General features: G+C 42.6%; 1 protein-coding gene across 2 annotated transcripts in view; it reads right to left on the bottom strand.

Moving 5' to 3' along the window:
* The window catches only part of KDM2A (lysine demethylase 2A), a 380937-nt gene that overhangs the window by 132064 nt on the left and 231571 nt on the right, over nt 1-17302 (bottom strand). For both annotated transcript variants that reach the window (XM_030185811.1, XM_030185820.1), the window contains 2 exons: nt 2507-2776; nt 1366-1494 (listed from right to left, as the gene is read on the bottom strand). In XM_030185811.1, coding sequence (XP_030041671.1) covers nt 1366-1494; nt 2507-2776 — 399 coding nt within the window. The remainder of the gene's footprint in view (nt 1-1365; nt 1495-2506; nt 2777-17302) is intronic.

The following is a 17302-nucleotide window of genomic DNA, read 5'->3' on the forward strand; positions in this document are numbered from 1 at the left end:
GCGGAGGCGAGCAGCGGGGGATGGGCGTTTATGGCGGGAAAAACCGCCACACCGGAGGAAGGACCGGGACACTCATCGGTCACGAAACTGTCACCCAACAAGGGCGAATCAGACTTCAAGACCCCCGCATCCCCTCTAGAAGCGCCCAAGCGATCCGGGGAGCGACTCTTTGCGCCCTCGCCCTCCGACGCCATAGGCCACGTGGAGATCAATCGGGGAACCCCCTGCCCGCTATAAAAAGGTAAAAATTACCTGCTTTCCGCTCCGAGCTGTAACGACCTGGTGTCCCAGTGAGTAGCTGCAATAAACGTTTAAATAAACGTCGAAATAAACGCCTTTAAGGACGTTCAAAAAATTTTTTTTTTTTTTAAACGGAGCCAGCGGGAGGGGGGAGAAAAGGAGGGACCTGGCGCCACCAGGTTTGCACTTGCTCAAGAAGAGCCCTCAACCCCAGGCACTCAACAAAACCTAAAAATTAGGCTTGGAGGCCTAGCCAGAGCTGCTGCTGTGTGTGACCACCACCTGCTGAGATAGAGAACATACTGAGGAGTTTCCGGCAGCACATGACCACGATATAGGGAGGCAAAAGTTTGCTCTCTATCTCCACCTGCTGGTAGATGGACACAACCCACCAGTCTATGGATTGATCAGCATGATGATATGGAAGTAAGTTTTGTCCTATTGTTGTATCCTTCAACTGTTCCACTGACAACAAAACTCTAGTTAATGATATTTGCGCAGGTCTTTTTCTGTATATATTTCCTATGATCTCATTGGCCGCATAAAATTCAAGGTGGACCTCAGTCTGCCCATCCCTGGTCTACATCTTTGGTATTCATTCCCAGCTCTCAAGGGCTGTCAACTAGTCAGGCATTTAGAATATCCCTAATATGCATGAGACCACTGACTAATACATTTAATACCTACCTACCATCCCAAGCTCATTAATTCTACTAGTACATATATCCTCAGCAAGCCATGAATGCTTAATCCACTGATTAGTTCATCCACAAAGATCTTTAACTTCACAAATCAGCACTCCATGTGTTGTATCCTTTAATACTGAAATTAGGTGCCGACTCCACTGATTAGTTCATCACCGTTCATAACTGTTTGTAATTGATATATTTATAACATTGTGTACAGTTATTGAGTAGTTTAACTCTAGAGCATACAGAGTTAATATGCATGACAGAGATGTGCATACAATGGAAGTAATAGGCATGCACATCTCTCTCCTGCATATTCATTAGTGATATCCTGAGAACCTAACCTGTTGGCTGCCCTCGAGTACTGGATACTTCATCTTTATTTCTGCATCTCATTTAACTTCCACAGATAACACAGTAATCTCCTTTCCTTTACCTGTAGGCAGCCAGGATGAACAATTTCATTGCAGAGAGAGCACTCCATCAGTTTCTTCTGAAAGTCTTGGGTCTCATCATTTTCTGTATCACCACAGAGTGCACATATTACAGAGTGAGGCAGTCTAGGCTACAGAAGGAAAGACAGATGAACAATAAAATAATCACTAACATAAAAACAAATCTATGCCTAAAAGAGAAAATGGTCAGAAGCGAGATCTGCTTGATCAGGAATAATAGACACAGGGTACACCATTATTGACAAATAAAAAGCTGGCACTCTTTCCGTGATGTAAATCAGAGGGAGAAAAACAAGGGGGATATGACAGAAGTATATAAAATCATGAATAGGGTGGTAAAGGTAAATGGGAACTGTTATTTACCCTTTTAAATAAAACTAGGATTATGTGATATTCCATGAAACTAACAGTAGAATTTGTTTTTGCTAGAGGATATGAGAATGGAATGTAGCATTGCTGGATTTCAAAAGGAGAAGATCTTGGAAGCCCATAAATAATTATTAATTAGGTAGATATAAGTAAAGCCACTACTCATCCCTGGAAGTGAGCACATAGGGTTATTCATTTAAAAACCTTTTATGTACTGTCAATTCACTAACTAGTTCTGGGTCTTAGGATCTATTCTTTGGGACCTGCTGGGTATTTCCTAGTGACTTCACTGACCACTGTTGGAGACAGAATACTTGATGGACCCCTGGGCTAACCTAGTATGACATTTAAATATATCCTTATGTAAGGTCATCCATGACAGTGCACCACGCTGATCATTTAATGTGAATTAAAGGTGACTGATAGTGATGAGACTGATCCATATCCTTCACATAATGTCACCTAACAGAGATTATGGGTGCAGATATTAAACAGACCAACATCTGAGGAAGCCATAGACTAGTAATTATACAGCTGTGCAGGCTCCCATGAAAAAAAAGCTCCCAACAGACTTTTGAGTAAAATGCAGTCACCTAGCCTCGAGTTGCTCTAATCCATGGGAATGAGAAAGCTTGTAGGCTATATTGCATCCTCCAACATTTAGACAAAAATTTCCAATTAAGCACCATCAGAAATTCTGAGGTAGCCCTCTCTTTCCCCACATTTTTCTGAGATCATTTGGAAAACACTCACCGCTAGGCACTGCCTGAGTACACATGATTGCTTCATACGACCTGGCCCCCCAAACTTCTTCATATCCTTGCAATAGTGGCAGACTCCACACTCTCGCTGTGTGCAAGCAGTACATTTTCGGCAGCGCACTCTCCGCCGTCGTGCCCCGGACACCACCTGAGGGGTGCTTGGCTTGACAGGAGGATGCTGTCGTGGGGCTGGTCTCATGGTGTGTGGCTTCGTAATAGGGATGATTGGAGTCCGGATCTTTGGGCGCCACTGGACTTTATACTACAAAAGATGTGAAAAAGCAGCAGGACAGTTGAAAGGGAAAAGTAGAAACAAGTGTCATATGACAAACAATATAATAAATCCAAACAGCTAATGTTTAGAACATGTCAGTCTACATGGCTTCATAATGTAGTGATATCACCTTTCTGGGTTTTGTTCCAGACTTTTGGAGTGGAGGAGTGGCCTAGTGGTTAGGGTGGTGGACTTTGGTCCTGGGGAACTGAGTAACTGAGTTCGATCCCCACTTCAGGCACAGGCAGCGCCTTGTGACTCTGGGCAAGTCACTTAACCCTCCATTGCCCCATGTAAGCCGCATTGAGCCTGCCATGAGTGGGAAAAATGCGGGGTACAAATGTAACAAACAAAAAAAACTTTACTCAGACAAGATATTAACTGATAGTAACTGCTAAGTTCAAAACAGATATCTGATATAAGCTGAAGTGTGTGTGAAAAAAATATTAAAAAAAAAAAAATCTCATTAAAATAGCTGATACAAAAACAAAGGAAAACAAAGAAATAAATGGAAAGGAAGCCCTGGAAACGGAGTTAAGGGAAGAGATAGAGAGCAGCAGAATCATAGACTGGGACCAATATGGATAGAAAAACAAAGTCTCCAGACAACAAAGGTAGAAAAAAAATCATTTTATTTTCATTTTAGTGTTTGAAATATGTCTAATTTGAGAATTTATATCTGCTGTCTTATTTTGCACTGGGTATACTGGAGCTGTAACAGCTTACAGAAATTATTTATAATGAAAAAAATCACGTTATTTTTTTTCTCCTATATTAGTATAATATTTTCAATGATGTCTGTTTATATGCGCCATGGCTGGTATAAGGGGTGTGGTTAATGTGGGTGTGGCTAGCATAGGGGTGGAGCCATATGTGGTGACCCTGCCCATAATGAGTACCGGCACCTTTTTTTCCTACAAAATAAGCACTGTGCATATGTCACACATAGGGTTACCATATGGCTCCAGAAAAAGGAGGACAGATTCAGCTAGTCTGGGTTTTACTTCCCTTGCTAAACTTTCACACGTATCTCAGAAGCCAGCCAAAGTTGTTGAGCGATGTGCGCTCTTCTGATAAGTACACTTAGGCTCAGACTCAGTCAAACTCAAATCCAGAAGTTCTTGAAAAGTAGATTGTCTACTGCTGTACTGTAAGTAAGTCACTGTTTGATGTGTGTTACTCAGGGGTGTAGCCAGACCGCACGGTGGGAGGGGGCCTGAGGAGAAATGCTGGACTTGAATGGAGGGGAGGGCAAGGAAGAGAGGAGAATTGCTGGACATGGATGGATGGATCTGGTACCATCACCAGGTGTACCCCCTAAAGCAGGCACCGCTTAGCCTAAGCACCCCTAGGCTCTACAGAAACGGGAATCCCAGAACAGGAGTCAACACAAATGAAGCCAGGAGTTGCTACAGACCTTCCACTGCCTGCTAGAGAGATATAGTGACTAACCAAGGAGCATACCCTCTTATAAGACAGAGTTTGGTGCTCTCTACCTCCATCTGCTGGTAGACGGCCAGAACCCACAAGTCTCTGGATTCATGTTTTGTATGTCCTAAGGAATTTTGCTTTCACCCCCCCCCCCCCCACAAATAAAGCATACCCCAACTTTTAAAACTTTTTTGTTGTGTTGGGGGAAGGGGGAATTATATATTGTCAACTGCAGAAATAAATAAAAATTTAGAAAGAATCATTTTAAGTACTGCAAACCTCCCCCACCAGAATAGGGTGAAGATTTGCCAGTGCTCTAAATTTTCCTTAACCACAGAAGTCAAGGGAGCATAACCGAGTTTATACAAATCTGACACCCAATCCAAAATCCTAACGCCCAGATAATGAAACCCTTGAGTTGCAATTTGAAAAAAAAATTATCCATCACCTCCTTAGCCATGGTGTTAAATAACAGGGCTTCTGTCTTATCCATATTAATTTTATAAACTGAATATTTTGCAAAAATCAGCTAGTTCTTTCAGTAAAGGACCCATTATCTATTTTGGGTTTTCAACAAACAGAAGGGTATCATCCTGCAATGGCAATAGACTGAATGAAAGTGTTATTTCAAACTCCTCATGACAAAGGCTCAAATGCTAATGCAAAGAGGAGTGGGGCCATCGGACACCTATAAAGGGAGAATTCTTCTGATAGGATAATTTACCATTATCCTGCTACTAGGGAAGCAGTACAGTGAATGTAGTCAAACTCCAAAGTTGCCCCTCACGCCTATCTTTTCAAGAACCCAAAACAGGACATTTAATGTGAACAAGTGCAATGTGATGCATGTGGGAAAAAAAGAACCTGAATTATAGCTGCGTCATGCAAGGTTCCACATTAGGAGTTACGGACCAAGAAAGGGATCTGGGTGTTGTCGTTGATAATACACTGAAACCTTCTGCTCAGTGTGCTGCTGCGGCTAGGAAAGCGAATAGAATGTTGGGTATCATTGGGAAAGGTATGGAGAACAGATGTGAGGATGTTATAATGCCGTTGTATCGCTCCATGGTGCGACCGCACCTTTGAGTATTGTGTTCAATTCTGGTCACCGCATCGCAAGAAAGATATAGCAGAACTGGAAAAGGTGCAGCGAAGGGCGACAAAAATGATAGTGAGGATGAAACGACTTCCCTATGAAGAAAGACTAAGGAGGCTAGGGCTTTTCAGCTTGGAGAAGAGACGGCTGAGGGGAGACATGATAGAGGTATATAAAATGAGTGGAGTGGAACAGGTGGATGTGAAGCGTCTGTTCACGCTTTCCAAAAATACTAGGACTAGGGGGCATGCGATGAAACTACAGTGTAGTAAATTTAAAACAAATCGGAGAAAATGTTTCTTCACCCAACGCGTAATTAAACTCTGGAATTCGTTGCCGGAGAACGTAGTGAAGGCGGTTAGCTTAGCAGAGTTTAAAAAGGGGTTGGACGGTTTCCTAAAGGACAAGTCCATAGACCGTTACTAAATTGTCTTGGGAAAAATCCACAATTTCGGGAATAACTTGTATAAAATGTTTGTACGTTTGGGTAGCTTGCCAGGTGCCCTTGACCTGGATTGGCCGCTGTTGGGGACAGGATGCTGGACTTGATGGACCTTTGGTCTTTTCCCAGTATGGCATTACTTATGTACTTATGTAGGAAGGGTCACTCTACCCTGTTGAAAGCTTTCTCCACGTTTAAGGCGGGAGACACTCTGAAAACCAGCAATGAGAGGTTTTTTCCCCCTTTAACACAAATTTGTGATCAAATAACCAAGGGGATACTAACTCAAGGAACTGTTGAAAAGGGGCAAATTGATGGGGCATGAAGAGAAGTGGGATATAGGAGGAGGATATCATCAGTGTAAAAACAGACCAAGATATCAGTAGTCTGGACAAGAGCAGCTAAGGGACTTAAGAAGAGATTAAATAATAATTGAACCTTGGGGTACGCCATGGGCATAGGTGATCGGTGGCCCAATTGTCTGGGGAGGCTAAAGGGGGTGGGGTTAGGGGTGGGGCCAGGGGCAGGGCTTACATCCATAATTGTCTGACAACACAGAAAAAAAAGTAAAAATAATCACAATTAATACCTTTTCTTCAATTTAGATATTAGATATATATCATACGTCAAAGAATAAAGTGGTTGCTCAAAGCATATACTAACCACAATTGCTCAACTGCAAAACACTATGCACAACTTTGTGCAAAAACACACTCATAATCTTACTGTACCATAATTACTACACTGGGCAGACCTAATACACCAATATACCACCATACGGAAAATGCAGACCGTCAACAATATGAAACAAGGGATCATATCATGATACATGTAGAGCCAAAATACACCCTTTTAGGGTGGCTAGTGTTCACAATGAGCTCCTTTTATTAACGACCATATGTAGATCCTTCAAGAGGTAGTGTGTCATGATTTAGGCTCTACACCCTTTCTGATGTTTTGGTGCCACCTCAGTAAGGCCAACACACAATCTCTCCACTGCAAAACACTATACACAAACTTGTGCAAAAACACACTCATAACCTTACCAAACCATAAGAGAACTAATTCCAAGGACAGGACGAGCTATAACCTTATGCGTGGAAAGGCAGCACTATAATTACACCTGGCTCTAAAACACCAGTACACAACCTAGTGAAACAAAACAAAAACAAAACGGGCTGCAAATACTACACGCTAGCAGAATACTGCATCTTGATCACACATGAAAAACACACGACAACAGATATGAAGGCAAAATACTGAACTGGAAAGTTACCTCAAGAAGTCAGACTCATCACAGACAGTTCCAGGGTCCCCCTCCCTCCCTCACAGACAGTTCCAGGGTCCCCCCTCCCTCGCTCCCTTAGAGTTCCAGGCTTCCTCCAAATTTTAAACGTCATCTATCATACCTCATGGTGTTAGAGCAGCAGTGAAAAGCATTGCAGGCTGCTGGGCTCCGTGCTTTGTTTTGCCTTCTCTCTCTCTCAGCTCTGGCCCGCCCTTGCGTAAACAGGAAATGAGGGCGGGCCAGAGCTGAAAGAGAGAGAGAAGGCAAAACAAAGCACGGAGCCCAGCAGCCTGCAATGCTTTTCACTGCTGCTCTAACACCATGAGGTATGATAGATGACAGACAGAGAGAGAGAGAGAGAGAGAGACACGTTTAGGGCTTGCGGTTGGGGAGGCTTAGCCTCCCCATGCCTCTTATACCGGGCGCCTATGGCCATGGGTTAGATCTTCAATTTTCAGAACGAGAGGTGAGGGTTACAACCTGTAAGAAATATAACGTGAAAAGAGTTGAAAAAAGTTCACAGCAGCAGGAAAGTGCTGACAGTGATTGATTAATGCAACCTCCCCCCCATGTCTTGAGAGAGAGTGCTGCAGAACGGGCAAAGGCAAGGCGCCTGAGTGTCTGTAAGAGAAAGTCTGTGGGATAATGGGAACCAGATGCAGCATATGTTCTGCTGTAGGATTTATGGTATGGTACAGCCTGCAAGCACGTGATATCAGGAGAAGATTATAAGGAGAGTGGAACAAAGAAATAAGTAAGCATTTTGAATTTTTCTTTGTCTGTCTATAGCATTTTTATGTTTCAACAATTTTTATTTTAAAATATAGCTGCATATTAACAAACATTTACTTTCACAGATTACAGACAATTGAGTTCCACCACATTTGCTCTTATTCCAAATTATCCGGCTAAGATCCCTTAAAGTGATGTGGTTCCCCCCTTCTATTCAATCTACATAATTCCTTTCCTTAGTCGTTATCCTCCTCTCCCCTAATCCCCTCCTCCTCATCTCCCTCCCCCCTCCCGTCAGCCCTCCCAGTAACTCCAATATGCCAAAACCCCCTCAATTGCCAGCTTATAGTATATATTTATAAAGTATTAACAATAAGACTTCGTCCTTTCTGTGTCATCTTATCCAAGTAGCATCCCCATATTTTAAAGAATCGAGTTTTCCTTTTACAATGTCCTTTGGCCTCCTTTGCCTCCCAAACCAACAGTTGATGCACCTTATTGCGCCAATGCCAGAAAGTCGGTGGGTTGGCTACAGTCCAATGTTGCATGATACATTTTCTTGCTACCAGATAGAGTTTTCGACACAACAGTGTTTTATCAGCATTCAATCTCCTTTGTGGCTCCTTCATATCTAACACTAGCTGTAATGGATTCATGTCTCTTCTACTACCCACCACTCCTGTAAGATAAGTAACTATTTGCCTCCAATAGCGTTGTATTGATACGCAATCCCACAGTGCATGATACAATGAGTTCTCAGAATTATTACATTTCAAACACATAGCTGTTTCAATTCCCCCCGATTTAAACAGTTGGACTTGGGTAAAGTATGCTCTGTGCATTATTCTATACGCACATTCTCTATAATCAGCTCCTCCTATTATGTGTGGAATATCTTTGATCTGCTTCATCATATCCCAAGAGTCCAATGCCCTTCCCATATCTTTCTCCCATTTCTGCCGGACCTGAGTCAATTCTTTCCCCGGGGCTAGACTCCACAACTTCTGATGTATTTGTGATATGGAGGGGGCTTGTTCAGAGATCTCTTCAAAGAAAGTCTGAATCTTATTACCCAGTTTGTTATTCAATGCTTCTTTACTAAGTGATTGTATGTAGTGTTTCAGTTGGCAGTAAGCATATTTGTCACCCCAGCCCTGTTCAGTTTGGCCTATCAACTGTGTCAGTGATTTAATTTCGCCAGTTGCATCTAAAGCATCTGCCAATGCTATTACCCCTAGTTGTTCCCATCTATCAAAAGTTTTATTTTCCATCCCAGGTACAAAGGCCGGGTTTCCTTTAATATTGATAAGTTCAGTTATGTTCGGGTCCCCTCCTAGTAATGTCCCTAAAAATCTCCATGCTTCTCTTATTGGTTTGAGTAGAACATTATTTCTATGTATATGTGGAATCTCTGTATTCCGCAAGTGCAATAGTGGAATATAACGATAAGGACTAAAGAGCGCGTTTTCCATCTCAAGGGGTGTATGTTCTTGAGTTTGGTAAATCCTATCCCTCACATGCCGTAGGAGGCAGGCCATATTATAAAGTTTAATGTTGGGAATTCCTAAGCCCCCCTGTTTCCATCCTCCCAACATATATTTCTGCTGCATCCTAGCTCTTTTCCTGGCCCAGCAAAACCTAAACATTAGTCTATATAGGTGTTTTATATCTTTCTGTAGCAATGCTATGGGCAAGATCTGTAGTGCATAGAGCCACCTTGGCAAAATGACCATTTTTATAAGACTTATCCTCCCCGACAAAGACAGCGTCAAAGTGGTCCAGGAGTCCAATTGTTGGGTTGTCTGCTCTAACAGTTTTGCTACATTTAATTGATATATCTCTCTCGGCCTAGCCGGTAGCAATATTCCCAAATATGTAAAAAAGTTATGTGTCTGTTTCAAAGGGAATCCATCCAGCCATAAGCATTGGATATCCGCATTAATCGCAAGTGCTTCCGACTTGTCCATGTTCAATTTAAAACCCGAATAGTCTCCATATTCATGGAAAATCTCTAAAAGATTTTCAAGTGTCTTCTTCGGTTTTGTAATTATCATTAACAAGTCGTCTGCAAATGCAGCCAGTTTGAACTCCTGTTTCCTAAATTGCACCCCAGGTACCGCTTTACAATCATATATATCCCTAATGAGAGGGTCCAATTGGAGCGCAAATAACAGGGGTGACAGAGGGCACCCTTGTCTTGTTCCTCTACCAATCTGTATTTCTCCTGATACGTTACCGTTTATCAGTACTTGTGCTCTCGGTAAATAATACAGTGCTCTGATTGCCTGCATAAAGTTGCCATTGAATCCATATTTCTCTAGCACCGAGTACAGAAAGGGCCACTCCACTCTATCAAATGCTTTTTCTGCATCAAAGCTTATCATTAAAGCTTGTTCCTTGGAGTGACCCAATCCTTCCAAGGCCGCCAGAATGTTCCTCATGTTTTTCGTAACTGATCTACCTTGTACGAATCCTACTTGTGCTGGATGTATGAGCTCAGGTAGTACTCTGCCTAGTCTGTTTGCCAGTATTTTGGCAAATAGCTTTGCTTCCTGATTGAGTAGGGAGATAGGTCTGTAAGATGTAACTAGTTTTTCATCTCTTTTAGGCTTGGGAAACACCACTATTCGGGCTAAATTTAAATGTTCAGGCATCTTACCTTTTTCTATCCATTCATTAAATACCCTAGCCAAGGTAGGAATCACCGAGTCTCCCATCAGCTTATAAAATTCCGCTTTATATCCATCTGGACCTGGGGCTTTGCCTGTTTTGCTCTGAGTAATGGCCCAGGCCACCTCCTCATCGCTAATCCTAGCATTCAGGCGATTCTGGTCACTGCATTGCAGCTTCGGAATTTGTAGGCCCTCTAAATATAATTCCCCTGATAATCCCTCCTGGTCTGAAGCCTTATAAAGTTGCTGATAGTATGTTTGGAAAGCCAGCCTGATCTCATGATTAGTGTGTATGAGGTTCCCCTCCTTGGTTTTCATAGCTGTTATGTTCCTAGGTGCATACCTAGGTGCTATAAGGCGAGCTAGATATTTGCCCCCTTTGTTCCCATGTCTATATAGTTGGAATCTATAATAGGCCTGAGACTTTATTTCTCTCTCGTGCAGGAGTGAATTCAGAGTTGTTTGTAGGGCCAATATTTCCTGTCTAGTCTTGTTACAGGGATTCGTGCCGTATTGCCTATTCAAATGGTGTAGTTGTTTTTCAAGCCTCATAATTTCTCTATCTCTTGCTCTTTTATATTGCGCAACATAACTTATAATTTCGCCCCTCAATACTGCCTTTGCCGCTTCCCAAAAATTAGTCGTTTCGTTCACTGAGCCTTCATTAAAGTGTTTATAGTCAGCCCATTTTGCGAGCAAATATTCCCTAAATTTTGCTTCTCTTATCAAGTATGCAGGAAACGTCCAGTTGTGCATCCTCTCATCTTTCCCTCCTTCGTTCCATTTCATTCCTATCACCGAGTGGTCCGATATTACACAAGGGTCTATATGGGCCGCCATGATATCTGTTAATAAGTTGAGGGATGCTAGTAAGTAATCTATTCTAGATGATGTTCCGTGTGCTCTGGATTGGTGTGTGTATTCTTTGTCAAGTGGGTGTAGTGTCCGCCAGACGTCAATTAAATCAAGTGTTGTACAAAAATCTGGTAGTCCTCTGGTATCTATTTTTCTTATTTTAGTTGGGGGGTGTGACCTGTCTAGGATTGGATCCCATGTCATATTGAAATCGCCTCCCAACATTGTGGGTAGCGATTCCAACCGTGTGATCTGTTTGAGTACATTCTTATAGAATTTTTGGTCTAGTACATTAGGAGCATAAATGCTTCCCAGAAGCATGTTTTTTCCATTTATCGTAGCTATACCCAAAACATATCTACCCTCTGGGTCTGTAATTATCCTATGCACTTTAGTTGCTATCCCCTTTCGTATGAGTATTGCCACCCCTCCTTTCTTTCCCACAGCCGCAGATGCCACACAATCAGCTACCCACCATTTAGCTAGTTTGGCATGCTCAGTTTTGGTCAAATGTGTTTCTTGGAGCATCGCAATATCTGCCCCTATGCGTTTAAGATGCCTCAAGATTTTTGACCTTTTGATTGGGGAATGTATGCCCCCTACATTCCAAGATACTACCTTAATCTGTTACCTTTTTGTATCCATTGTACTGTCTTCTGATAACACTTTACTTCTAGGAGTCGCCGGCCCAGCCTCCAGCCACCCCTTCTATGATGCCATGTTCTTTCTATTAGTTGTGTTTGGATTTTGGCTTTATAATGGGTTACTCTCTTCCCCTCCCATCCCTCTTTCCCAATACTATCTCTATCTACTTGTGTTCTATTCACTATCCTTCCCTTCCCATTCTTATCCCTTCCCTGAAGTCTACCTTCCTCTTCCCCTCCCTGTTCCCCTTTTGAGTTCCCAGTCCCTATTGGACTTGTCACGTGTTAACCCCCTCCTTCCAGTCTCCCCCGTAGTGCATTTTATCTTCTCATGCATTTCAATCTCCCGTAATACCTTTTATACTCTAGTATCAGTGTCCCAGTAACAAGGTCATATACTTTTAACATATAACTGTCCCTCAGAATTTTCATCATCAATTCACATTTTTGACATGCCCCGCCAGGGTTACAGCACCCTAGTCAGCTGTGTCAAATCCAAGCAGTTGTATTTTGTCCTAATGACAGTATAATGTCTATTCAACATGAGATTACTTTAACCCGAAATCTCCTTATTGTCTTATCATTAAATTCTTCTAACAAACAGAACTTTAGTGTATTTAAACATTTTACTCGTAAACCTGGATATTATAGTTTGCTGCGCATTCACCAGCCTCAGAGACACCATATGTAGTTATTAGGAGGGTTCTCCTTTATTTGTCGTCTCTTCTGTTCTTCTCTCCTGTTTTTTTTTTTTTTTCTTTGTCCCGTTCCCGACTGTGATTGTCAGGTTTCTCTATGGCCATGCACTCTTCAGCCACAGCCAGCCATCTTTCATCAAGACATTATCAGTATGCGCCGTCACCCCTGCCAATTCTGGTATCCCAGAGGAGTGATTTTGGTCCTTCACTGGTGTTGATTTTAATATCCCACTGCAAGTCAGGGCTGATTCCTTCATCCGATATAAGAAGGTCCTTTCGCGGCGTCTCCTGTCAGATATTGTCATTATCATTTTCGCAGCTTTCAAACTATTCCAGCTTCTCATTGTAATCCTAGGTTCTTAGTTAGAATTATAATCCAATTGTGTTTATGGTTGGTGCCAGAACTCTGTCACCATGTTTGCTGTGTCTTTGGTATACGAGTTTCAATCTCTCATGTCAGTTTGATTACTTCTTCCGCAATATTCATTCATCTCTAGCTGTTAAAATGCTTTTAACATATTCTTGAGCTTCCGGTAGCGTGTTGCACATGTGCGTATTGGACTGGTAAAATATCTTTAATTTGGCAGGATACAATAAAGCAAACTTGATTTTATGCTGCACCAGCTGGGAGCAAATTGGTGAGAAGTTCTTTCTTTGGGCGGCCACCGCCATGGAATAATCTTGGAAACATAGGATTTTGTAATTGTTGTAGTTCAAGCCGGCTCCCGCTCGCAATTTCTGCATGATGACAGTTTTGTGATGAAAATTTAATACTCTGCAGATAACCACCCTTGGTCTGTTATTATTCTGTCTCACCGGTCCTACCCGATGGGCCCGTTCTATGACCAGTGGGCCCATATCTGTAGGTAATCGAAGTTCTTTTGTAAGCCACGTCTCCAAAAATCCTCGTAGCTCTTTGTCTCCCAACTCCTCCGGTAAGCCTACAAAGCGAAGGTTGTTTCTTCTCGATCGATTTTCGAGATCTTCAAGCTTTTCCGCTTGAGTTTCAACCGTTTTCAGGAGCTTGGCATACTGGCATTCCACCGCAGTGACCTGATCTTCGAGGGCCCCCGTGCGCTGTTGAAAACTAGCCACTTCCTGACTTAGTTGAGTCATGTGCGTTTGGAGACCCTCGAGTTTGGCTTCCAACCCCTGTAGTTTCTTGTCTAAGATGGCTTCCAGTGCTGTAGTGACTTCTCCCACGATTTCCGCCGTCCATGCGGAGCTAACTGTTATGTTCGACGGACTTGCCGGGGCCGCCATCTTGTCTTCTCCGAGTTTGCTCTTTTCCTTGTCTCGTCGGAGCGATTTGGCCGCCATCGCCGCTTTTGATCACCAACTAGAGTAGGTATATCGTTAAGATGGTATCTCGATCCTTGCTGAGGTGATTTGGCTTCGGTTTGCGGGATTCCAAACCGGGTTTATCTAGAAGGAGCACGGAGCTGATCTTTTAGCGACCGCTCGCGTGCATGGCGTCACGTGACCCCCCCTGTCTATAGCATTTTTGATTTGCCTTAAGCTTGCTGTATATTGCTTGTGTGTGTAGATGTGTTTTGAGTACAGAAATGCTTCCTGACTACCCCTATTGATGGTAATCAGCTTGTACACTAAACAAATGAGTAAATATTTTATATTAAATATGAAATTCGTCTAGCCGTCTCTTCAAGTGGCGAGCCAGCCAGGAGTAGGCCGCACACGGAAAAGAGAAGGCGAGACGAAGGACAAATTAAGTTGTTGTTAATGAAGTTTTTTACAGGATTGAAAGCAAAGCAAGCGTTGTTTAAACCTGATGATTTCTGTGCTCCATTGATGTGGGATTGATCAAACTACTGATGTGGACATACAGGTGATAACTCCTGGGCTTGCTAAAAAGAGAAATAAGAAGACGCGTGAGTAAGCTTACACTGTGGCCTTATTACCGATATATTTGTTTAGCTTTGTAGTTTTCTTTTTTGTATATTTTCTTTGTTTAAGTGCATTAGTATATTTTTGTAGATTGTGGCTTTATAGGAGAAATTGTAATAGTCAGAATACAATGAAAGGGAAAGGGGCAGATAAGAAAGAAAAGCCTCCTGTATATGCTATGTATTTAGATTTAGATAGTTCAAAAAAATGCTCCCCTTTGCAGCATGTCATAGAATTATTCCCATTAGAAAAAAAACAGATTGAAAAGATACATGAGAAATGGATCAAATATGATGCAAAAGATTCTGTTTTGAGCTGGTCTCAGGATGGATCGTTTGATCGTCCAAAATTATTATCTCTCCTGAGCTATTTACAAGAAAATAAAAATAAAACTAGGCAGAAGAAAAGCTTAGAGAAGCATCTTACAATTTGGAATTTATTTTCTTTAGCAGCAGATCTGTTTCATGCTGATGTAGATAGGATACAAAAAGAGGCAGAAAGAAATAATCCCCCGTCGTATGAATCTAGCAGGGACACGTTGTGCCCCATAAGGGCGACTGATAAAATGAAGGAATCAAAGTCAAAGCGCCCTGTGCCATGCGCTGGGTATTCGGCTCTTGATGACCCCCCCAGTGATTCAGAAAGTGAAAAGGGAGGGGATAATGAGGACAGTGATGTGGGGACTGGGGAACAGAAAAAGGAAAAAAAACGGGTGAGACAGAAAGAAAAAGGAAAATCTAGTGCAGAATCAGGCACTTACCCTGATTTGAAAACTCTAATTACATCAGAACAATATGATTTGGCAACGCAGTTCCAAATTGAGGGTAAAATTCGAGTATGCTCTCCAGAAAAGGACATATTCCCTGGTAAGGTTGACAAAGTAACAGATAAATCTGTTCCTGTTATCTTCCGGAAAGAGAATGTTAAGAAAGAAATGGCTGACACAGGCTGCACTAAATATGGTGAGGACTGGTGGGGGGCAACAAAACATTTTTTTGATTCGCGCCGTATTGAAATGCCATGCCACCAGGGAGGTCCTGGAACATTACAGGATATTGAAGTCCTTGCCTCAGCAGTACTGCGCCATGGTTCAGGTTTAGGAAAAGATTCCTTCGTAAGGGAAGGCTTAGAATACTGGGATAATTGGTTTAAGATTCTGGCCAAAATGGAGGCTGAGGACGCTGCCCATTCCTTACATTCCTCATCTAAATTGGAAAAAGGAAAGGAAGGGCTGATGGAGGGGGCATGTAATCAATCAGCCTTCCCAGTCATGACACGAATAGATGCAGGAGGAAACCGCATGCAGCATTATAAACCATATACTCCTGTAGATGTTACAATGTTGATTTCCAAAATTCCTAGTGTTGTGAAAGGAGCCCGCATGTGGTTAGAAGGGATAGAACAGGTTACAGCAGGCACTCTATTGACTATAGGTGATTTTAAAGCTTTGTGTGCAGCCTCGGGCATTAATATTTCTCAATTGGCAGTACAATGTGGATATCCGCGCCTGCCGTCATATACGGCCGACGGGGATATCTACGCGGGACAAATTAAGGCGCAGCTTTCTGCAGCGTTGCATATTATGTACCCAACCCCAATTGATTTTTCAGCCATTACCGGTAGTAAGTGGGATCCAAAGACTGATTTTGCAGCCCACTTAACGCAGTGTTTGACCTTGTATAAAGCACAGACAGGGCAGGATGCGGATGTAGCTCATAATGTTGCCGTGTTTTTGCATCTTTTTATGTCTACCTTGCCTGGTAATATGCGTAAAAATTTGGATGCTGTTATTGCTGTCTTCAAAACCATGGCCAGAAATAAGACAGACTTTGATGCATTTTAGCAATGTGCATCGGAAAATGATAGAAACCCCTCAGAAAGAACAGGCAAAATTAACTTCTAAGTTAATGACTATGCAGTTAAAAGATTTGAAAAGTAAGGAACAGGATAGAAATAAAAAACAGGAAACAATGGTGATGCCCTCTGCCTCACCTCCACAGGTCATTTACTATGTACAACCGGGATATAGCCGGCCGTACCAACCAAGGGGACGAGGCATGGTTAGAGGCAGGGGTAGAGGTCGAGGGATGCAAGGATCAGGACTATCACCTAATAAAAGGGCACATGTACAATGTTGGGGATGTCAGCAATTTGGTCACTATGCCTCAGAATGTTATCAGAATGCAGGAATGCCCCAAGTACAAATGCAGACGCAGCAAGGATTAATGCCACAAGTAGTAGGGATACCTGCGAGTGCCCCGCAGACTGCAATACAGCAGCCAGTGACGCAATCACAGGGACCAGGAGCGGCAGTACAGAGACAGGGTACTGTAAATGCCTTTCCAACTTGGCAGAATACTCCAGACCAATGCTATTGACTGGAAGCAGACCCGTGTCAGGAAGAGGGAATGATTTTCAGATTAGACACAAGGGAACCCTTTATTACATTGACAATTGGCAAATATGGAACTCCTGTGAGATTTTTGATAGATACAGGGGCAAGTACCTCTGTGTTGTGTGTAAAACCGCAGGGAGTTAAGCTTTCAAATCAGTATAGAACAACAGTGGGATTTACGGGGATAGAACAAAGAAAAAGGCTAACAGAACCGACTCTGGTGCGATTGGAATGCCAACCGCACGGTTCAAGGGAGGCTGTGGTACCCTTCTTAGTGGCACCTGATTGCCCAGTAAATTTGTGTGGTAGAGACTTATTGTCTCAATTAGGATTGTGTTTAGATTTTGGAGATAAAG

Source organism: Microcaecilia unicolor, chromosome 1, assembly GCF_901765095.1.
Source record: "Microcaecilia unicolor chromosome 1, aMicUni1.1, whole genome shotgun sequence".
In the NCBI taxonomy this organism is placed as follows: domain Eukaryota; kingdom Metazoa; phylum Chordata; class Amphibia; order Gymnophiona; family Siphonopidae; genus Microcaecilia; species Microcaecilia unicolor.